Here is a 23,975-nt window from a genome sequence, read left to right on the forward strand (position 1 = left end):
TCCTTTAAGCAGTTCTTCAAAAATCTCTATGTACTATGGGCATTAAAGTCCCAATCCAGCCCTCTAATTTGTGTTCGCTTATCCAACTTTAGTAATTGATGGTTCTTCTTCTTCTGTTTGGTTTATTGGCGGATGGCAACCAACATCAAGGTCAATTACCACCATCCACTGTGTGTTTCTATATCCTTCATCTTCTTCCCCATTAGGTACTGTATATGTTAATACCCTTGATATTTGATAGCTTATCCTTCCCCTTTGTTCGGTCTAGTGGTGAGTGGCCTCTATTTCTGTTTAAAACATCAAGGTGCATTACCCCCATCTACTTTGTTCTTCTTCTTCTACGTTCCCTCATCCAACATCAATGTCTTTACTCTACTGAAGGGTTATTTAACAATTAAAGGGTTATTTGCCCTGCCTCTTCTTCTTCTTTGTTCTGTTTATCTCACAGTCCTTTGGATCAAAGGATTCTAGGTCCAGTTCTATGATCTCGCAGCTCTTAAATTGACAGTTATTTTATCTCAGTGATGTTGATAATTTAAAAGCTCTGAAATACAACTGTCACAAACCCGAGAAAGATCAAAACGATGGAAACACCTAATGATCTCCGCTTGGCGGGACAATTCTGCGACGCTGTCCTCCAAGTTGAGGATGTTCAGTTTCCAATCCACAGAATCATCCTCTCTGATTTCAGTACTTACTTCCAGTAAGCTGGTTACCTGACCTTAGTAGGGAGAATATTAATCTTATTGATTAATATTTATACTTCTACACTACAACTTCTACTACTACAACTAACCACAATAATAATAATAATTTCCCTTTTCACTTTGTCCCTTCTCCTTGAGAAGGGACAAAAGTAGTTTTTATTGTTGTCCGTGTAAAAGGGTTTAATATCTATTTTAAATCCTCTGCTTTGTCTCCTTTCTAATCCTCAGAGCTCTTTTTGTACACCAGATAACCACAGACAAGGTTTTCCACATAACCCTTGTGTCTCCTGACATTATGCAGATCATCATTGAGTTTGCATACACCGGCTCTGTTACTGTGACGAAGGACAATGTGCATGATTTGATGGTCGCAGCTGATATGCTCAACATAATGGGCATCATACAAGCATGCTCCAACTTTATCAGTGAGCACCTCTGCCTACAGAACTGCATCAGCATCTGGCAATTCACAGATATCTGCCCCAGCTCCGAGCTGCGATGTAAGGCCTTCCATTACATCATGGAGCACTTTGAGCGGGCGATTAAATTTAAAGAGTACCTGCAGCTCTCTGTTCTGGAGCTCATCGAAATCCTTCGCAAAGATGCACTCAACGTGAAGAATGAGAGGACTGTGTTTGATGTCATCCTTCGCTGGATTGCCCACAATCCCAAAGAACGAGAACAACACATTGCTGTGCTTTTGTCTAAGGTAATTTATTTTCCTGCGACAGGGCTAGATTTACTGGACATCTCCAGCATGTATCGTAACTGCTTTAACACCTGCAGCTTGGTTCATTTAGGAAAAACACTGTTGCTTTAAGTTCTGATTCAGTTTGTTTCCACATGGACCTATTACCAACAAGTCCTGTTCCCTTGTCCCTGTGTAGGTGCGACTGGGCAAGACAAGTATTGAGTACATTGAGAACAACGTGATGACTAACCAGCTGGTGAACCTCAACCCTGAGTGCCAAGAAATAGTCTACCATTCCTTCCAAATAATGTCGTCCTTAACCAAACACAAACACAAACCCTTAAAGTCATGTTTGAGTGACACTCCTGCCCGTCCTCGTTTGCCTAATTCCGTCATTTGCGTCTCTGGAGGCAAGAAACAAAGATATGCATCTTGCGATATTGAGGTGTACGATCACCTTGTTGATCGCTGGATCTACATCAGAGACAAGCTGAAAGATCCTCGGGCCGATCATGGCACCGTCTTCCTCGATGGTTGTGTCTACTTTGTCGGTGGCTATAACTTGATGGAGAACTTAAACAGCATGGTCAGGTTGGACCTGAGCAGACACATCTGGCAGGAGATGATGCACATGTACCACCGACGTCGCCACTTGAGCGTAACCATACTGAATGGGTTCATCTATGCCCTTGGAGGCTTTAATGGTTATGTTTGCCTCGACACTGCAGAGCGCTACTGCCCTGAAACCAACAAGTGGATGGTTATTGCACCCATGATCGAGGGGAGGAGGAGTGCAAGCTGCGCAACACTGGATGGCAAGGTTTGTTATATATGGTAATAATAAGTAATATCTATTGCAGTTATAATGATAATCCTGAATTATTTGTGTATGACAACACAGTCACCAGTTAAAACAATGAAAAGACCAGACTAATCACTGCTGCTCCATCTCTCTTCAGATATACATTTGCGGTGGTTTAACTGGGCGTTATAGCACAAGGACGGCTGAATGTTATGATCCAGAGACCAACCAGTGGACACTGATCGCCAATATGAACATCTGTCGAAGTCAACACAGAGTTGTTGCATATAATAACCAAATCTATGCAGTAAGTACACGTAGCACTGCTGACGTCACCTCATTACCCAAAAGACTTGACTGACAGTGCTACGCCAACAGAGACCTTGTATTTATAATCACAGTTATATCCTAACCACAGCCAGATGTACATATTTTATCAGTTTAAATAATTGATGATAGTGCTTGGTCATTGAGTGGTGCAAATGTAAGACCAAAATGTGGTGTATCTGAAGAAAAGCAATTGTTGAGCTACAGTTTTTGCAAAAGCACATTTATCCATCAGGACTCCACAGCTAGCTAAATGTTAGCATGCTAACATGGTGTAATATTCACTGTGTTCACCATCTTAGTTTGCTAAAGCAATTCATAGGGACATATATGTCTGTACCAAATCTTATGTCAGTTAATTCAATACAAAGCTTCATGCTTCGATTTAAAATGAGGGATTTTTTATGTAATGTAAATATTAAGATATTTTACTTAAAACCACTAGTGTCAACCTCATTGTGGCACAAGACGAGATGTCAGAGGATTATCTGAACGTCTGCACCAAATTCCACCAGTATATGGAATATTTTGTTCCTGAGAGAAAAGAGACAACAATCTGGACCTTCTAATCCAACGGTCAAACTAATCCAAACCGCATTATACTTTATTCTGTGCATTCTGTGTAATGTATGTTTTTTTCTCCATTCAAAGCCTTGTCCCAAATCTTCTCCTCCTCCAGATCGGTGGCATTAGTAATGTAAACCCTCTTAAAAGTGTTGAGACCTACATGCCCCTGACCAACACCTGGAGCATGCTGTGCCCCATGTGGATCCAACGAAGGAACTTTTGCCTCGAGGTGATAGAAGACCAGTTCTATGTCGTTGGGGGCTCCAATTTCAGGACCAAAAGTTATCACGCAGAAGTCTATGATCCTTACGCGGACAGGTGGTGTTCCATCTCTGACTCAAATATGACCTACAACGGCATGAGCTCTTGTGTTGTGTCCGGAATCCCCAACATGGTTGACTTTGCTTTCCCTCGAGACTCTCTGCCACTTTTCAAAAAGTCACGGAATGTGTGACTAGTACATCTTTTGATATCTTATATATATTGTATGGTGCATATTATACCTGATGAAAGTCATGTCTCACAGGCCTCTGCAGGAAGATGCTTTAGATAAAGATGTTTCATGTTTTTTACAAATAGGCTCCATCCTGTCCCTGGTTTTGGGATGTCATGAAGTCTCCCTTCTCAAGAAAATATAAACAAACAATAACTCATATGTTACAATACTTAAATGTTACAGTGTGTGTGTGCGTGTGTGTCTGGGCGGCTGTCCCATCACTTTCATCCCAAAAAATACCAAATAAAATCACAACATGGACTCCATGATGTCTGCTCAGAAGTGAAGCCAAAGCATCTTGCGCGCCACTTTGTGACTTTGATGTACTCCATGTAGCCAATATTAGCCATTTAAATTCATATACACAACTTTAAATTCAGTAAGTGTTGTCTCAAATCCATGGAGATTAAAACTACATTGAATTTTTAATGTACGTCCCATGGTGTGACTGGCGTGGTGTCAAAGTTTGATGATTCGCCAAAAAAGAGGGATTTATTACAACTCCTGTGTGCATTGTCCAATCAGCCTCAAACCTCTTTCACATGATCACACTCCCGGCTTAGGGTTAAGCTTAACCCAGTTGATGCATTTAAGGGACTTAAGAAAGCTACATAACTACCAATAACTTGTGGCAATGCATTTTATGAAGATCCGTAAATGATAACTACAGAGAATTTCCTGGGTTACATTATTATTATTATTATTGTTTTCTAAGGCAGAGTCATGCATCAATTGACTTCTCCGCACATCTGCTTTCCACCACTATTATTCAAATGTCTTCATCAGTTCACTGCTTTCACTGAACGCAGTTTTTATGCCATTCTGAATTCATTATAGCTGTAACATCCAACCTGTAGACATCCAGCCTGTAGAACCTCGCAAATGTGAGGGGCGAAGACCAGCTAGCTGCAGCGCAGATGTCTTGGATAGTCTCCCTTGAACAGGACCCAAGAGTTCGCGAGACCTCTAGTAGAATGTGCCTGTGAACCAGTCGGAGCCTGAAGGCCTGAGCTGGAGTAGGCCAACGCAATGACCTCCACTATCCAGTGAGAAAGTCTTTGTTTGGTGATAGGTTTGCATACACGCTGGATGTACAGATAAAGCGTGAATATCACTCACACGTTTAGCTGTAGCCAAAGCCAGTAGCAGAGCCACCTTCAGGGATAACGTTTTCATGTCCATGTTATCCACCAGTTCAAAGGTATGCCTGGGAGAGCAGGTCCCTGCGCAGCGGGAGAGATGCCACTGTGGTCGTATTGTCCGTCCTCACTAACACATGATGTCCCCGGAGGAACGGCAGAAAATGTTTCACCGTCAGAAACACTGCCATCAGCTCCATATAATTTATATGGGCATGTCGGAGATCCATGCTCCACACCCCATTCGCGGATCTGCCCTTGAACACATGACAGGCTGGCGTCCATTGTCCCTACAGCAGCCAGTTGTCCAGATAAGTGGCCAAGCGTATACCCCGCTCCCTGAGGGGGGCTAAAGCGGGATCAACACATTCGAACACTGTGTCCTGAAAAGCGAACTTCAGATATTCCCTGTGCGGAGGATAAATGGGAATGTGAAAATATGCGTCTTTCAGATCGATCGATGTGAACCAGTCCCCCGGCTGTATCAAACTTATCAGCGTCGTTAGTGTTAGCATGCAAAACTTGTATCTCCTAAGATACGAGTTCAAAATGCGAAGGTCCAGGATGGGACGTAAGCAGTTCCCCCCTTTCTTTGGGACCAGGAAATACCTCCAATAGAAACCCTCCAGCCTCTGCTTGTGTGGCACTATTAGTATGGCACTGTTGTTTCATAGGGCTGATATTTCTCCCCACGCACGGGAAGTGATGAGACCATTGAAACAGGGGGGTGTTGTGGCAGCTGTACAACACTGCCCCCTGGCGGTGGGCAATGGCCCGTGCATCCAAGTACTACTGCGCATGCGCGGGCTGACTGACTCAGGACGAGTGGAACGGGATGTTTCTCCACAGGTGGGACGCTGTCTCCGCCTGTTATGGGGGAAAACACTGTGCTCTGCACCTCTGTATTTTCTTGGTTTTTGAGTTTTTTGTGAACATTTGTAACCCTGCGCCCTCGGCTGTGAGCCTGGATGCGTCAGTGGAAAACATTTTATTGACACAAACTGTGTGTGAGTGCTTGATGTGGCGTTGAACTGTCCCACATCTGAACCTTGTCTCTTCTCCTCTTGACTTGACGAACTGACCTCCGGGCCCACACGTCGCCGAGAGGGAAGGGTGGTACTGGGAAATTTCTCCCTGAACACACGCGATAGCTGGACTGCCAGGGAACAGGGAATGGCTGGCACATCCGCGGTGGGCTCGACCGCTAAGATGCCTTATTCTTCCGCCTGGCCCGCTGAATGGGAGCCGGGCCCGGTTGCACAGCCTGGGTCGACGGGGAATAGAAGGCCTTTTTAGGCCAAGTGGGCTTTGTGTCCCGGGGCCGGTGGTGCTCGCACCCGGTAACTGAGCCCTGAGGCGCTTCGGGATGCGGAAAGCAGTGCGGGCGCTCCTAGAGGCCACCTGAGCGAAAATCTGCCAATGGTGTTTTCTTTGGGAGGAAGAGCTGTAGAGCCAAAGATGCCTGTACAGCGCACCGCTGGACGTGTAGGCAGATATCCACGATTGTGGTGATCTCGTCCCACACGGAACTTTCGGGCACGTCGACTATGTCATCAAAACGCTCCGCTTGGTATGCTGACAGCATGGAGGTGACGTTGAGAGCACTCACTGTCAAAGCTGCTGCTTTATAAGCTAGCTCAGTCATGGCGGATTGGAAGCGATCGGCTTTCGTGGGGAGGGTGGGGGCCCTGGATGAGGCAGCTGACAGCTGTGGGTGAAAGTGAGCTGCAACCATGATCCAGCCCGAGACACGCAGATCAGACCTGGTGTGTGTCTTTGCTCGAGATTATATTTCCACAGGTGCACAGGCGATGGGCATCGCCTAGTTACGAGGTGGAGGGAAGCTTGGCAGCTTGGTCCATTTCGGTTCGTGTGCTAAAACAAAGCGAATTATCTGGAGTGATAACTCTGTTAGCTAGCTCCGGTGGCAGACAGTGTGGTGACCGCAGGCTCCCGGTGCAGTTAGCTTGCTAGGAAGTTAACGCACTAGCTAGTTTCAATAAAAAAACAGCTATGGTGAAGGCAGTCGGATCGGCATCTCTTACCACTAGTGTCCGGCGATGGAGGTTTTAGCACTGGTCTATGGACAGCAGCTAGTTGGCATCGACACGGATCAAAGTAGCTTGATCGTGAAGCGAGAAGAGGTGTTTGAATGACGTCACATGTCATTCAAACACCTTGTCCACCCTATTTAAGGTGCGGCACCTTGACACGGACGTCACGACTGTCATAAAAGTAGATGAAATAGAAATAATAAAGATCCAATAGCTATGCTTGAAGATAGTTCTCTTTCTTAGCATTTGTTTCGATGCCCTGAGTGGCTGTTTTAGTTTACTATGGGTAGAGCAAGAGTAATTTATTGTACCATTAAAGTTATAAAAGGCTGATTTGGTAATTTAGGACAACAGAAGTCATGTGTCTGCATACGTCTAGAAGATTAAAAACCATAGAAGCATAAAAGCTGGCATTGGTATAAGCAACACATCTAGGCTAATAAAATTGACATTCGGTGTGTTCAATTTACAGTGTGTGGATGATCAAGCATTGACAATGGACAATAGTATTGGCGGCACCTAGGCAGTGAGGGACCCCCAAATCAAATTCTGCTTAGGGTCCCATAAAGGCAAGGGCCAGCTCTGCTAACAGTGCAGCACTTCTGGCAAGTACTGTGTGGTTGTTATATTAGCCAAGTTTATTGTATTTTTATCGAGGCAATAGCATGCTAGCTATTTAGGTAGTGTGCATGGTTTTGTAGTCGAATGACGCTTCCGAAACACAAGAAGAGTGAGCAACAAATAGCATGAACTCTTGTGAATGATGAATCTAGATCAGCATGAATTTGAAAATGAAAGTAGTTTCACAGACTCACAGGAGGAGGTTAGTGGCCTACCTCTTATTAGAGGATGATAACATTGTTTCTTTCTTCTTTGGACAATCATATGTTGAAAACTTGTATTCCATAGGATTCACATAATAATTAGGGAAAATGGTGGTATGGTGTTTAGCACTGTTGCCTCGCAGCAAGAAGGTTCCCATTTTGAAACTTGGTTTGTTTGGGGTCTTTCTGTGTTGAGTTTGCATGTTCTCCCTGTCTGTGTGGGTTTTCCCACAGTCCAAAGACATGCAGATTAGGAATAAGGTTGATTGAAGACTCTAAATTAACCATGGGTGTGAATGTGAGAGTGAATAGTTGTTTGTCTATGTTAGCCCTGCAATACAGTAGCAAGGTGTACCCTGCCTCTTGCCCAACATCATCTGGGATTCAATCCAGCTCCCTCCAAAGATACGCATTATAGTTAATAGATGGCTGGTTGGATATTAAGGGGGTGCACTAAAGAAGATAAAATGATTCAGAAAAAAGTTTATACTGTCTCTGCTTTTCAACCTACAGTGTTTGTTTTCATTTACATTTTAGCATCTGATTTCACCGGTTGATGAGATGCTCATAACACTTGGTGGTAACGTCATACATAGAATATATTGTGCCAATTGATAAGCAGCTTTTGGTATAAAAGCACAGTGCAAAGGTCAAGGAGAATATATCCCAAATAATGATACAATTGAAAATGAAACTCTACCTGACCCAATTACACAAAATATAATTTAAAGTGGGTATGACTCAGATCTTAGGTTTGTCAGAAAAAAGACCTGTGAAGACTTCTGGGATACAGACCTGAGTTACTGTCACACCTACACAGATGCTTTGCATTCTTGTGTACTGGTTTCCTTTGTTTGCCAATAAAAACTAAGATAACAGAGTCTCTAACACAATCTCTTGCTTTACAGGAAAACAGACCTAGTACACAGTTGCTTGCATGAAAAAGAGCAAAAATGCTTTACTGACTGAACAAGGATTTGTTCTTGATGAGTTTTAAAGTGAGAAACAGATATTAAAATGAAGATTAAATGCCAGCGAATAAATAAATCCTATCCATCAAATATTGACTGAATGGCTCACATTAAAGGGTAAGTTCTGCATTTTAAGAAGGCTTCTGTATTGATCAACGACCCAGACTCCTTCAGGCCATTGGGAGTAGTCTATTTTGCTGTAGTATTATTGTTGGTGAGAAACTGGCAGAAGCCTCCAATGGACATTTTAAACATAGTGTGATTTGGTAGCGACCACCAATGAATGCCAATGTTCCAAACAGTTTATTATTCTTACCCCAGGAGCTTTTGGGAGTCAATTGGCTGGTCTGCATCAATTTTAGGAAGGAGAGGACTTGGGCTTGCATTTGCATTGCCAATAAAAGAAGTGAAGAGACTGTTGAAAAAACATAAAAATGGAAGATTGATTGGAATAAATGTGGTTATACTATAGTCCCCTTGGTGTCAACAAATCCAAATATTCATGTTCTTGTGGCCCCAAAGCCAGTACTCCCAACTGAAGACAAATCTTTGAATAGGCTGAATATGTGACTCACTGGTGAAAACAGCTGCTTCCCAACCAAAAGGTCTTCAGTTCAAGCCCACTCCACTCAGTATTCTTCCTGAGGGGTCCAGAGGCCCAGAGTTTTAAGATGCTGAAGGTAGTTCGATTATACACACCACTACTCTAACTCTGGTGAGTATTTACACCAGCAGGACGGTGTCTGTGAGAGTGACTCTAATGCGTAACACGTTAAGCATTTTTATCCATTGCTTGCTGTTGGGATGCTATGGTGTGAAAATGTTGCTGTTGATCTGGTTAATTTTTGAGAAACACAAATTTATGAAGGTATCAAATGTATATATTCATACATATGGACCAAGGAACTCTATTATCATCCAAATTATACAAAAACAATACAAATCTGTATTTGACATACATTTTTTATCAACATTTTACATTTCTACCCAAAAAAGTAAAGACAGACAGTAAAGCCCCATATTAGCAAAACACACACATTTCAATTCTTACAGTAAGTTCAAGGACTGATCCTTCAGGGTAAACAGTGTCTGTAGCCTCTGCTAGGCCACTCATCACATACAGTGTCAAACTTCTCCTGAGCTGCTTTACTGTAATAACTCATGTCCCGTGACAATCCGTGTAAAATGGGCTTGACAGCAGTGTGTGTGTGTGTGTGTGTGTGTGTGTGTGTGTGTGTGTGTTAAACAGTAAGAGAGATTCAATTCTAAAGCTGCAAAAAGATCAGGGGAAACGACAGCCGTTCTGGACCTCTGAGAGCGGTTGTTTGTTTTAGAACTTTTAGTCAGGGGTTATGTTCAGATCCTTCTTTCACACACATAATCCTCAGTAACAAGTATATTGTGTGATATGTTGTCTAGCAGTAATGGTAAATTGTTGTGTACACACATACACACACAGGCTAGCCACAGTATATCTTTAGTGGTGGTAGCTGTGCAATTCAGGGGTGGCAGTAGCTTGGTTGATGGATAGCAGCTGCTGCTGATGCAGTGTGTGTGTGCGCTACTTTCAGCTGTCTTCAGCTGCAACATGCAGGGTCTCGGTCTCTGGATTTTTTCACAGCTAGAGTGATGAATTGTGACCAGCACGTGTGTGCATGTGAATGTGTGCAAGTGTGTGTGTCAGCTATATAACCTGTGGGGTCTTCCATAGCGAATTGATGTATAGTGGTGGGGGTAGCAAATAGGAAAAATGCTGAGGTTCTCTCTCTGTGTGTGTGTGTGTGTGAGAGAGAGATATTGTTTGAGAGAGCAATATCCTATGGTAAGGACCAACCAACATGAGTGATGGATATAAACCCTCAGTTACATCAATCTGCTTTGCACACACACCCACTATATCTTGCATCTCTCACTCCCTACTCTCTTGCTGCAGACTTCTCTGTCTCTGAACTCTTACACACACTGTACAGCTCTTGCTCCACCACTGTGGTCTCTTGGCAGTGGAGGTGAGTTTGATACAATGATGGAGCAACTCTCCTTTGGTCTCTCTTTGTCTCTGTCTCGGTCTTGGCGACTAAACAGGCCATGAGGACAGGAGCCTGGGGAACACAAAGTCCCTTAAGTACAGAGGGAAACAGGCTAAAATAAAGGCTAAAACAAAGATGTTCTCTTGCAGGGGATATATCTCACATGTATCCATTCTTTATCTTTACCACTTATCCTTTTTTAAGGGTTGTGGAAGAGCTGGAGCCAATCCCAGCAGACATTGGACGAGAGGCAGGATGTAGGACGACAAGTGGAAATTGTTGCCAGAATATCACATGGCCAACAGAAGTCACTGATCCAAGAGATAATCGCATTCAGCATTAAGCTGTTGTACAGTTTTATTTGAGTATGAAATCCATTGTAATAAGGTGTCAGTTGAAACAAGCAGATATTGTTGAGTAATCCTGGAAAACTTGAGCATTTTCAGAATTTAACAGATGCAATATGTTTTACATATATCATAATCCAATGTTAACCTTTCAAAAATCACAAACAAACACACACACAGCAGAGTACAAACCATGTTGACACAAGCTAGTCCTTTTTATAAAGAGTATTTTGGATTTTGTTGTTTTGTTTGTGGACTCTTTTGTTTATGGTCTTTTTTCTGTGTCTTCCTGTGTTTAGGGTTGTATTGGACTTTTGTTCTCCCTGAGTTCTGTGTTTCCTGTTTAATTTTGTACTTTTTGCTCCTCATGTGTTTCCACCTTGACACTACTTAGCCTTAGTATGGGTTATGGGGGAAATGAGATGATATTCGGTTTTCAATTGATCCATTCAGAGGAATTCCACAATGCAATGTGTCCAAAGTCCTTATGGATATAAACTGGGCCAAACCAGACAGCAAAAGGCCTCTCTACTTCGCTGATGCATTTAAAAGCTGCGATTACAAAACATATTCTAGTCCTAATGCAGTGTAATTGGGAAGGTAGAATCAAGTGGCCTGGTTGTCCTGGAGACCGTAGGAGTTCTGCTTTGCATGCTATCTCTTGCATATGGAAACACAACTCCCCACAGTAATGCACAAACTGACGACCTGAGGGACTTCTCTCCTCACCGTCTCGCCACAGGACCTGCATCTCTAAATAGCAAAAGGAAAACTCCTGGAGTGTTTGAAGCATGGCTGGAAGTGATGGAATGTTGAGAGACAGGTCTTGTTGGAAGGTGACATTGGGAAGACGACGAAGGGAAATTGTAGCAAGAAATTGCAGGAAAAGAGAGGGGTTAATCGTCCTGACTTGTGAGCTGTCCATCATCTCAGTCTGTGTGGCAGCTGATAAAGCTATGCAGTATCTCCAGCAACAGACCTGCTGATGGAGATGTGGCTTTCGTCAGATGAGTAGCAGCACGTCAGTGGCATTGATATGCTCAAGCCAAATAATGTGTTAGGAATGTTCATCTGCCATCTTTCAATTGTTCAATCATCTCTCCTCAGGCTTTTGCCCAAACATCTGTTCTCCCCTCACTCCTCATCCATCTTCATCGTCACTGTGTATGGCAGCAGTGTTGCCAGATGTTTGATAATTATCATGTTTGTACTATCAATAATGTGTGATGTACGATAATTTGATCATTTTGTCAGTTGTAATCTGGATAGTAAAATATGGGTCAGGTCTGTATTTACACATCTCTTCCCACATGATATCTTTTTCAGCCAATCATACTTGTGATAATGAACGTGACCATCACATCGTGACACCGTGACTCGCATTTCGTGAACTTAACACAAGTCCTTCCTGTCTGATCTTTCAAAATAAGAGCCCTGTGCCTTAAAAGGATCGCTTCGGAATCTTTACACAGCTTCAAAACGTCAATATTGAGCGTTCCATCCCTACTTTGGTCGCGTGTTGTAATTTTCCTTAAAATAGGATACTTTTAAGCTTCTGGTACAATACTTCACCATTTCCCATCTGGCAACGCTGTATGGTATCAGTGAGTGATTTCAGGATTATTAGTGGGGCATCTGTACAGTGGTATTGCAGCTTAGTGCGCCGGTGCAGGTGAGACAGCAGGGATTTCCAGTCAGGGCTCACTGATACATTCTTGTTAAATTGCTCCTTGCCAGGTTGGGTCAGGGGAGAGGGGGTTTCTCATACCTCTCATATTCACAGTGGCAAACCACTCGTGAGAAATGCACAGTTCTGTAGCAGAACCTTGGCGTCAGTGCATGATAATGTGCAGGCACTAACTTACACAAATGTACATACATCTTACACTACCGACTGCTTCTAATGCTGATTCTTGAGAGGAGCCATTGTGTCTGGACACATGCACATACACACATGGACACCCGCTGCTGAGTATCAACTCAAACAATAAAGTGGCTACTTGGGATCTTAATAAACTCAGGTCACACTCAGTTCCTAGCTCCTTCTATATATGTGTTTAACAAAGCTTATGTCCCTGCTTTTCCGGTATATTAGTTTTTGCCATTTTCAGTGTTTACTGCTTTTTATCTACAATACAATGTAACTGTTTAGTTGCTAAAATGCTAAATCAGCAATATCAAAATGTATACAGACATCCATAACCCTAGTTAAAATATTTGTTGTCACACCAGAGCCCATGCTTAGGAACAGAGGATGTCGAACCTTGTACAGCTTGATAAGCCCTAAGAGGAAAGTTGTGATTTGTTAGTGTGCAGCATACAATTGAAATTTGATTGGATTAAAAACCTTACCTTTAAATTTCGCTTCTAGTGATCACGTTTGTCCCTGGCCAAAATGATCACTACAAGCAGATGATTTCTATAACTGAATTGCCTAGCTTCTGTATGATAGTCCCAGGACTTAAGGGAAAGGTAACATTGCGCACTCGCATATGCACGGGCACACACAAACACACATAAACAGTGTGATCGGACATATGTGTAAACTCAGACTGGGTAAAAACAACAGAGTTTGTACACTTAGACAATGTATGGAGAGCCGGAGGAGACTGATTACACTGGCACTGCACAGCAAGACAGAGAGACACAGAGAGGAGCTCTTAATTACTGACAGAACTGGAAAAAATTGTAAAAAAAAATGTTTGTATGGTCCACACATGTATGAAAAGGCCCATAATTAACACTGTAAACAGACTACTAGATCAGTATAACTGAATTGTTTAACCCACATTTGAATAGGAACTGTTCTGTCCAAAGTTTTTTGATCCATATAAATGGTTGATCACTATAAGCAGTTTTCACTGTAATTATTTATTATTTTAAGTACAAGCACATATACATGTGCTGAAAGATGTATCATTGACTTGTGGAGAAAGGAAAGCAGGCTGGCTGTTCCCCCTGCTTTCACACCTGATGCTAAGCTTATCACCTCCCTGTATCGATCTTCTCATTAAACTATCAGAAGCAAAGATAACTAGCCGCTTTCTTAAAATGCTGAACTATTTCATTCATCTGTTGGAAGCATTGTAATGTCAGAGCTACTGTATGTGGAGTCATGCTGTTTGTTTCAGCACTCTCTTCTATTATCATATTCAACTAGGCTTATTTTAGGTTTTTGACTCAAGATAATAGCAAAGTACCTCTAGCAGTCAAATAAAGTGCAGGATCAGGATAAAAAGGTACAATATTTAATGCAATAGTTCCCTTCAATTCCATCCATCCATCCATACCCCTTATCCTCTCAAGGTCACAGGGGGTAGGTAGAGCCAATCCCACCCGACATTGGGGGAGAGGCCTGATACACCTTGGACAAGTCCTTATCTAAAGTTGAACACTAAAAGTACAAGTGCCTCAGAACTGTACCTTGATACAGCACTGTACAATAAATGTTGGCCTAACACACCTCACTCCCTCCTGTGTAATAGTTAAGAGAGGAGCTGTAGAGCACAACAGAGCCTGTGCTTCAAGTGTTGTCACACAGTCTCCTCTGAGTCCAACTGTTAACATTACCCTCCCTTACTGCTGTGCATGTGCTGTATGCACGTGTGTGTGTGTGTGTGTCAGTGTGTGTTTCTCTGTAGGCGGTGCAGCAGAGCACTGATATATTTCCTGTAAGAAGTTTACGGAGTGAGCTAAGTGAGCTATCACTCATCTCACTGCACACAGACAGAAACGGACTTTAATGTGTGAAGTGTGTGAACAGTCTGTGGCAGCTCTCGCCCAATCACACAACCCTCTCACTAACAAATGATGAGATGAGCTCTAGCCTCCTTCCCTCTCACACACTTTACTGCGTCATCAAGTAGTTGAGAGTATGGACATGAGGTCAAAGCTGAACTTTTACAACGTCCAAATGTCAACAAGTTAATGTGTTGAGCTGAGTCAGTTCCAGGACTGAATAATAACATGCGACCCACATCACTCAGAGCTAAACAATAATGGGGCAAGCTTTCCTGATCTTTTGTGTGACTTTCCTGTGTATTTGTGTTTCTGTTGTACCATGCTGTTCAAATTATTGCCTAACCCGACACTTAATTATGTAATAGTAAAAAAAAAACTAGAAATGAGTACATAAAGCTTGAAGTACTCAAAAGGCACTTCTGGCAAGAATGAGTGTTATAATATGGGAAATTGTATATAAATGCTTGGAGTGAGGATTTTGGCTATATGATCCAAGAGGACTCCTGTCAGTTGGTAATTAAAAGAATATATTCAACTTCTTTTTGTATGAGACAGTCAATTTAAAGTGCTCCTTATAGGCTCCATCTCTCCACGAGCAAGCTGGCCCGGATACATCTAGATGTTGATCCAACTTGACCCCGATGCCATCAGGCTCCATCCATCCTCTGTCACATGTTGTGGTCATGCCCACGGTTTGCACAGTTTTGGTATTTTATGTTTGAGGGAAGGAAATCATCCCTGACCCTATGATCGCTGTGTTCAGTGTGCCCCCTAGTGAGGTTTGCGGTATCTGATGATCAGTCCACCAGCAATAGCATAAATAGGTTTTCATCGGAATCCGTTGCTTGTGGGGTCCCATCGCTCACCTTTCTTCTGCTCGCTTCTAGCGCGTTTTATGGCAGTAGTCCATTTCTGCTGTCTTTCAGGATCTTTAAGAATCCGATGGAATGCTCTCCCCTGTCCTTCCACGCGACTGTTCGGTCATCCCGGCGCATAAGTTATCCACCATGTTCACTTTGTAAAAATATACCGACAAACTTGAATAGACTACCTGCTAGAAGTTGTTTGACCAGCAACTCGCGCTTTCCTGCCAAAGTGGCGGTGTTTTAATTTCGACTGTTGCATGATGGGATTGCGTGAGAGTCAACTCTTGGAGCTCTATTGATTTATTATCTGCACTTAACTTATTCATTAGGCCTGTTCAGCTGGTACGTCTGCAGGACAGGGAGCAGTTCATGGCCAAGACGACCGAGCTGCTGCAGGACATGGCTGATGGGAAAAAAATCACACTTACAAGAGAGAGATCAGAAACATGAAGGAAAAAGCTGGACATTGAGGGAGAGAAGGTTAATGTCCTGCAGAAGAAAGTACATGAATCTGGCTAATTGCAGCATCAAAGAGCTACTATACAAGTATTGAAGTACATATCAAAGTAATTCCTTTTAAATTAGTTTTAAAAAAGAATCCACAAGTGGAAGGGAGTCCAGATCTTTCACTGACTGAACATCCCATCACATTACTGTTTTGTTTCATCCTCATTGTGCTCATTTCAGAACTACACGTTTCGGCATGACAGAAACACCTCTCCAAATGAATGCTAAAGGTGCTTCATCTCAGCTGGATGTTAATTGACTGTTAACAAGCTCTGTTCATTATCTGGTGATACCACTGTGTTCAAACTTGTTCTGTTATCTCCAAGTGGCCCAAAAAATCTAATATTGCTTTAATAAAGTTTTTTATTTCCCATTCCCATTTGATGGGAAAAGCTAAGGGTCAGTAAAGTTAATTCTGTAGAAGCCTAGATTTGATCAGTGACTGGTGTCATGGGGTTACCCCAGGCCCTGTAATATATAAGGTGGCAAACACTTCACATAATTAACGAGGGACATACAGTTATACTTGTCATGTGCTATGGTTGCAGCACCTCAGTATCGGTAGTATTAGCATGGCTGTAGCATTAGTCAGCATGGTAGCATGTTAAGCTAGCACTCACATAAACCATTTAATCTTTCTAAACTATACTGATACACAGAGACCACGACCAATAGTTGGAAATAACCTTTTAGACACAGTTTTATTTCACAAGCATTTATTCAATGTTTTTTGGTACATGTGTCTTGGCTGTTATAATCACCCTCCCTCATTTTCATACAGGGTTCCTTGTCCCACTGGCAAACAGGAAGTGGGAGAGTCCAACTTCATTTGTAGATGAGGGAATCTGGAGTGTACTGAATGAAAGCCAGTCCAGAGGGGTGTTTTAACTGCTATCACAGAAATGCTCTTTTAAGTGCCCATATAATATAGCATAGTGATATTTCTGCACCAGTACACCGGTCTGGTGACAACAATCAAATTTAAGCACCAGGTGAAGATTTCGACTCATGTCTCCTTCTTCCAACATTGGGCTCAACATTACATTGTAAACGTCTGTCACTACATCAGGTAACGTTTAGCAGCCATGTTTAAAAGCAACATGAAGAAACACAGGGTCAGCCAACTACCACCTCAAGAACATATCAAGGATTTAAGGAATAAAGGCTCATTTATGCTCAACGTTAAGAGACGTGTATGGAAACGGTCAATGACTTCTGTCCAAATTCTGCATTCATTTAGTTTTTAGACATCAGGGCTGTATCCAAAATCACTCTAATCATGTTTTATACCCTATATAGTGCACTCATTGTTTTCCATAATGCATCATGAAAAATAATGTCCAACCGATGGTAACAGTGCAATATCTACCATCATGCATTGCGCTGGGGGTGGATAGACGAAAGGAAAGAGGGCAGCAGGAACTGCCCGACCTGTTGTACAAATTTAAATATGAGCATAGCAGTGCATCACAGCACAAACTGAGACAAACACGTTTTTTACTTAAAGTATTAATACTAAGCGTAAAATAAACATTGTTCTTTTCATAAACTTGAGACTCTGTGCTGCCCTCTAGTGGGTGTATTGCTTCACAGCCATGGCAAGTATGCAGGCAGTGATGGCTTGAAACAAACGTATCTCTTTTTTATGTTAAAGAAACATAAATGACATTCATGTCTCATCTGGGGTTGCACGGTGGTGCAGCCTAACAGCCAGAAGGTTACTGGTTTGAATCCCAACTTGGCTGAATCGCCACGATTGCACCTTCACCCCGGTTACTCCAGCTTCCTCCCACAGTCAAAAAGACATGTGTATTGGCGTTAGGTTAATTGGAGGCTAAATTGAAGAGAGATTTTGAGAGTGTGTTTCTCTTAATGTCAGCCCTGCAATACACTGGTGGTATGCATTTATTTTCAGTCATCTTCACTACTGTAATAATGCATTTACAGAACACTGCAGCTCAGGTCTTTACAAAGGGCAATAAAGTGGATCATAATCAGTCCAATCCCCAAATCTTTACACTGGCTTCTCCCTCTCTCTCCCTCCGTCTGCCACTTTTCTGAGTTTAATAAAACAGGACCCCTAGGGTCACAGTCTGTATGTGGGTGCATGAATATGTCCAAATACATTTTTATGTTTATGTGACCTCCAGGTGTTTCTCTGTGAGAAGTTTAAAGATGACCTTTATGTGCACCTTATACTCTGCTGTATTCCCCAGGGTCCCACCTACAGCTCTTGATAAGCCTGTCAGACGCTAATAAAAAGGGCCCTTGTGCCTACTGACATTTCATTCATGTCTGATGTGAACTTTGTCTTTAGAAATAAAAAGTTGGCTCCTGGCTGCCAGGGTCATTTTGCAGAGATGTGGTCAGAAGTGTATAGCTTACATTAAAAAGTGTACAAATCATCACTTAAACTTTTTTAAAGAGACTTTTTATGTTGTGTTGTGTTATGTAATCCTCAGTGGCCAGTTTCATCCCTACAGGCTCAAATGTGAGATCAGTTTGGCTGATGGCTGCTTTTTGTTTGTGTGTTGTTTGCAGTTGTGTTGATGGTGGGTTGCTTTCTCACAGTTTTTCTTCCTTCATTGATGTTTTTCGTCTCTTACTTTGAAGAAAAGCCCCTCTTCCTCTTTATTCCCGTTTTTGTTCCTCCTCTTTTTCTTTCTTGCAGAACTGAGACATGTAATAACTCCTCTTCCTAAAAAGGCTTCTACATTTCATTCCTCCAAAATATGTTTTTAAGAGCAAACAATGACTCAGCTCATTATGTAAAACTGTCAGCAGTAAAGGGAAGTATACATTACCTATGGTTAAAGGACTTGTACAAAAAATCTGTAATATTCTGAATCTGTTTCACTCTGTTAGCTACGACGAATACACGGACGTGTTTGCCAAACTTCCTATTTCCTTACTGTACCAGGAGGCTATAACATGCATAGGGAACACAATGAGTGGAGCTAAGAGTCAAAGCTAGTTCCCTCTCTGGGCTTCACACTCTGCAAAGTGCTGCTAGCTTATTGTCAAATACACTGACATACTCCAGGTGTGTCTATTTAAGTCTTTTGCAGGATGCGTGAAGTTCTCCTGAGGCACAAATCTAAATGCCACTGATGTTTTGTTTTTTTCTAGACTAAAGGGTGATTTGTTTGTTCTTCTGCAATGTTGCTGATCCTATAGCCAACAAATCAACTGTAATGTCATAGCTTAAATTAGATTTGCAGTTTTTAGATTTTGGCACAGTGTAATCTCTGATACTTAAACCTTTTATTATGAGTATTTTTTTTAATGCTGGTAGACATGTGCTCAATATTCAGTGCAATCCTTTGGTTTTACATTAAAGCTAAAGGAAGTTAACTTTAAATTACAAGGTCATTACAATGTAAATGGAAAATGTATTTATTCACCTGCGAAACCTCCAACATCATCATGATAAAAGTCTTTTAGCTGTAATATGACCACAACAAATTTGGTGGTCAACAAGTGGATGTTTATAATTTTCATTATCATAACAGTTACGGACCAATAAATGGAAGTCAATGCCTAGTCCTAATAAAGATAGCTGTGCAAACGTGGGCATGGGGGCAGTGTGTGCGCACGCATGTATGTGTGTTAAGTGAAACATCAATTACTTTGGAATAGTATCTTATTCTAGACTTGATTTGTAATGAATGACTTGTATATGTAAGAGTGAGTCAGGGACTCATTCAGACACGTATGTGTTCAGTTTAATAAATATAACAAGCTCTAATGATTCAGACATCTTTCACTTAATCAGACTAAATCATCTTCCTCTTGTTCTCTTTCTTCTGATGCATTCACTTTTACAAGCCTTCTAGGTCTGAAAAGAAAAAAACACACAGGATGTAAAGAGGTGGTGAATAAGTCCTGCTTGTAGAGTTGTTGATATTTAATGTTGTTGTTGCTTCTGTAAACATCTTTTTATGTAAACCCTCTGCTTCCTTTTACATTTCAATACATTTCATTGAACTGGCCCCATTTCTAGTTCTGCAGTTTTTCAAACTCAGCACTAAAAAGTAAAGCACTGCAGCTTTTACATTTCATTCATGGACGAGCTGACAAAGCATTACAAGTCAAAGTAACCTTGAGCTGGATCATAACATGCATATAAATGGAAAAGAGAAATGATGAGTGATTCAGTGCTTTTACACGCAGAGCATTTTGATGCAGTTTGAAGTTGAAGAGGAGCTAAAATTAAAAGTATGAAGTCAGCTCTGCATCATTGCATTGGTTGGATTATGTTTTAACAAATATGACAATGAACTGTAAAGCTATAGCAAAATGCAGATGCAGGTTTGCTTTGAAATCAGCCTGCACACAGGTTTTATAGGGAGTCAGAGGCTTTCCCTGTTTTAACTCATTTCCTTGCTACTGTGTTTATTGGGATTGCAGCAATTGTGTGGAAATGAGAGAAAGACTCAATGTTTTATCTCAATGAAATTATATATTTCTGACAGACTGAGAGGTTTTTTATACCTCAACATCAATAAATTGTTTATATGGAGATGATGGTAGAAAGATACATGTTCATTTACACTTTATATTGCTTTCCACACTTCAGACAGACATTTCTCAAGCTTTCACAAAAACGCTATACGAGTATTTCACTTCTTCTTGTGGCTGCTCTGTAGATATTTTTCATTTACATCTGAGGTTGTGATAGATAATCATCCAGTAACATTGTAACCAAGGCATCACAGTGTGTCCTGTAGTCAGCGGGCAAAGTTATTCTTGTGTGCAAAAGAAATATACTTGTGATGATAAAGTGAGTGCACACAAGTGGCTGCACTTTGGATATTGTTGATTTGACTTCTGATTTTGAGATCGTCTTTTTTCCTGAAACATTACAAATGCACAGTCTCTTGTTGTGCATATGGCATTAATGCACTTGTCGTAACACTTGATGGTTACCACCGTGGGATCTCTCAGCTCAGAGCACAGGGACACAGAGCTTTGATCACAGATCTTTATTGTAATGCACCGACCACAATATAAAGATGCAGCACCACTGGTTGTTTCCACTAATGTGACTTGCCTGTGATCTCCGTGGATCTACATTTCTTGTCTCTGTGATTTTCTGGTGCGTCTCCATCAGTCTCTCCTCCAGCTCAGTCCAGTCGCTGCTGCATTAATAGGAGTGTGTTTGGATGATTAGATACAGTTATGTTCATTGGCTCACCTGGCACTGCCCAGCTGAGGCCGCTCTGCTACGCCTCTCTCTCCTACAGCTGAGAGAACCACACCCACCGCCACAATAACATTATGAATTGTGGCTCTGTGGGCGTTGTCCCGTGCTGAACGTTTTTTTTTTTTTTATTTCCTTGTGGTCACTAAAAGTTTGTTGAATATTCTTTGGCCAAATTCAATTAAATTTCTATTTTCTTAGTCCCTCAATGTCTTGGTCCAGCCCCATATAATACCGAGAAAGCAGTAAAGAAAACATCCTGGCGCCGGCCATGGTCTGACTTCATGAGGGGTGACATTTACTGATGTTTTCAGACATGATGGAAGTTCAGATGAGGTAACGTAACTTAATTAGTTATATTTATCATAATATAATATATTAGTCATGCAGTGAGTTCTAGATGTGGACCGTAAAATTAGCATCAATGTAACTGTTGCCTAGCAACAGTATTCTCAAGATTCTCACTGTGGGATACAATCAATCCATTACATAGGGTATAACTACATTACATTACATTTAATTTAGCTGACACTTTTGTCCAAAGCGTCTTACACTAAGGTCATTCAACCATGAGGGTATAAACCCAAAGCAACAAGAATCAAGTAAGTACAATTTGCTTAAAAAAGCCAAAGTACAAGTGCTACATGTAACCAGAGTTGAAGGCGGTTTATTAGACATCATCTTCTTAAACTAGGTGTAGTCGGAAGAGATGTGTCGTTAGTCTGCAGTGGACGATTTGTGGACTTTCTGCTGTCCTGATGTCAATGGGGAGCTCGTTCCACCATTTAGGAGCCAGGACAGCAAACAGTCGTGATTTTGTTGAGTGGTTAGCTCGCAGTGAGGGAGCAGCAAGCCGATTGGCAGATGCAGAGTGTAGTGGACGGGCTGGGGTCTAAGGTTTGTGGCACCATTCAGTGTCTGATACCGCCAATTCCCTGTCAAGATCATGAACCCTGCTGTATTTAAGGACCCATTCAAACAATATCATTGTTCACCTTTATAGTAGAAACACTTAAGTCAAGTTCCCGGTCAAGGCACTGAGTATTGAACTGTTTGAAACATATATTCTGTCCGAGCTTGGAACCCTCAAAACTATCTTGTGTTGATCCATCAACTTTAAACCTTTTAAATCTACTTGTGTGTCCGTTCCTGGAGTCCAGCCGTAAACATTTTAACAATTAGCGTTTAGCCAGACCCAGCATGCATGTGTTATTTGCACAAAACTGAAAGTGTGTTTGATATGGGACACTTGATGGGGTTACTGGTGGTGCATTATTTCTCTTTTTAATTCGCTGTGGAACAAACAGTTAACACTACCCGCATGAGTCGTACTGCTCTTCTAAACATTCAGGGTCTCTCCTAATTTTCTCTTTATCTGTCTGTGTTTATTTGTTTTAACAAGGATTTTATTGGGAAATATTTGCAGAATCTGAGGATGTACAGCTCTAAACCATAATGATTGTGTATTTCTCTCTTAAAAGAGTTTATTTCTTCTTTTTCCAGCAGTGAGCAGCTTCTTTATCAGCTTTCAGGCTATAGCACTCAGCTAAAGAAATCATGAAGGTGGTTGACTAAAGCTACAGACAGGAAATTAGTATTGATTTTCTCTGACTCTTCGAGGGGCTTGAAGTGAAGACATTTTCTCGCACGTTGGTGTGTTCCTTTTTTAAAAGGAGTAAAATATAATAAGTGGAGAAGAGGTGAGAGAATGAGAGAAGTGACACAATGGGGAGGGAGATATGGATGGATTTAGAGACTGGAAAGGAGAGGGAGGATTGTCAGTAATGGAAGAGGGTGATACCAGCAGAGAAGGTGTCCGTACTCTCCGCCTGAGAGAGTAATCGATTTCAGGCTCCTGGGCTCTTTCATTGTACCGAAATAACTTCATAGTGTGGAAAGATACCAATACAGAGCGAAGAGAGGAGAAATGTATATATAAAATAATAATATCAAAGAGAAAACAAAAACAGTTTTGAATGACGTGTAAAAGAAGAAAAAAAAAAACTAATGGAGAGATCTGGTGCCGGCTGACATCTTATTTATAAAGTCAAGGGGCAAGAGTGGAGAGCAAATAATTGAAAGATTCATGCACAATGTGAGATTGAGAAAAGTGTTTGTGTACCGATGAATAGTTCGTAAAGTTGCCTCCTGTAGCATCTCAAAGTCAATTAAGCCCTGCTCTCATTAGCGATTAGAAATATTTACTCAACAAATGTCTGCCAGCAAGTCTGGTTTGGCAGGAATTTTCTGTTTATGAAAAACAAAAACAGATTGATTCACAGCAGAAGTCAGAGCAGTTGCTTCGTAGGACAGAAGTCGTAACTTTACTCCACCGCTGTGTTTCAAGTTAACTGATCTGAATGTGTGTTGGCGGTTTGGCTATTTATTAGCTCCGGGTTTGCTGCCAAGGAAAGGCAGGAAGGACATCAAGAGGAATCTTTTCTTGTAATAGGAAACAGTGGACTTTATGGGATATGTGGTCCATTCATCTGCTTTCTGCGCCCACATATCCTCTTAAAGACTGCAGGGGTTGGAGCGTGTCCCAGCTCACGTCGGTGGAGAGATACACCTCGGACAGGTCCGCCGTTGATCACAGGCCTTAAGACTGAAGCACATATTTCTCCAGGGCTCCTTGAAAACAACCTCCGGAAACCTGAGGGTTTTTCTGAAAAACCTGTTCAGTCAAACCTTCATTTATCAGCCTCT

At 41.7% G+C, this 23,975-nt stretch overlaps 1 protein-coding gene across 1 annotated transcript; it reads left to right on the plus strand.

The window, feature by feature from the left end:
• Positions 1-584: 584 nt before the first annotated feature.
• LOC117769797 (kelch-like protein 10) lies at positions 585-3,548 on the plus strand. Its single transcript, XM_034598937.1, has 5 exons — positions 585-703; positions 936-1,416; positions 1,595-2,218; positions 2,358-2,507; positions 3,207-3,548. The coding sequence occupies exons 1-5, from the start codon at positions 585-587 to the stop codon at positions 3,546-3,548; spliced, it is 1,716 nt and encodes a 571-aa protein (XP_034454828.1).
• The last annotated feature ends 20,427 nt before the right edge of the window (positions 3,549-23,975 follow it).

The sequence above is a fragment of the Hippoglossus hippoglossus genome, chromosome 10 (genome assembly GCF_009819705.1).
Source record: "Hippoglossus hippoglossus isolate fHipHip1 chromosome 10, fHipHip1.pri, whole genome shotgun sequence".
Classification (NCBI taxonomy): Eukaryota; Metazoa; Chordata; class Actinopteri; order Pleuronectiformes; family Pleuronectidae; genus Hippoglossus; species Hippoglossus hippoglossus.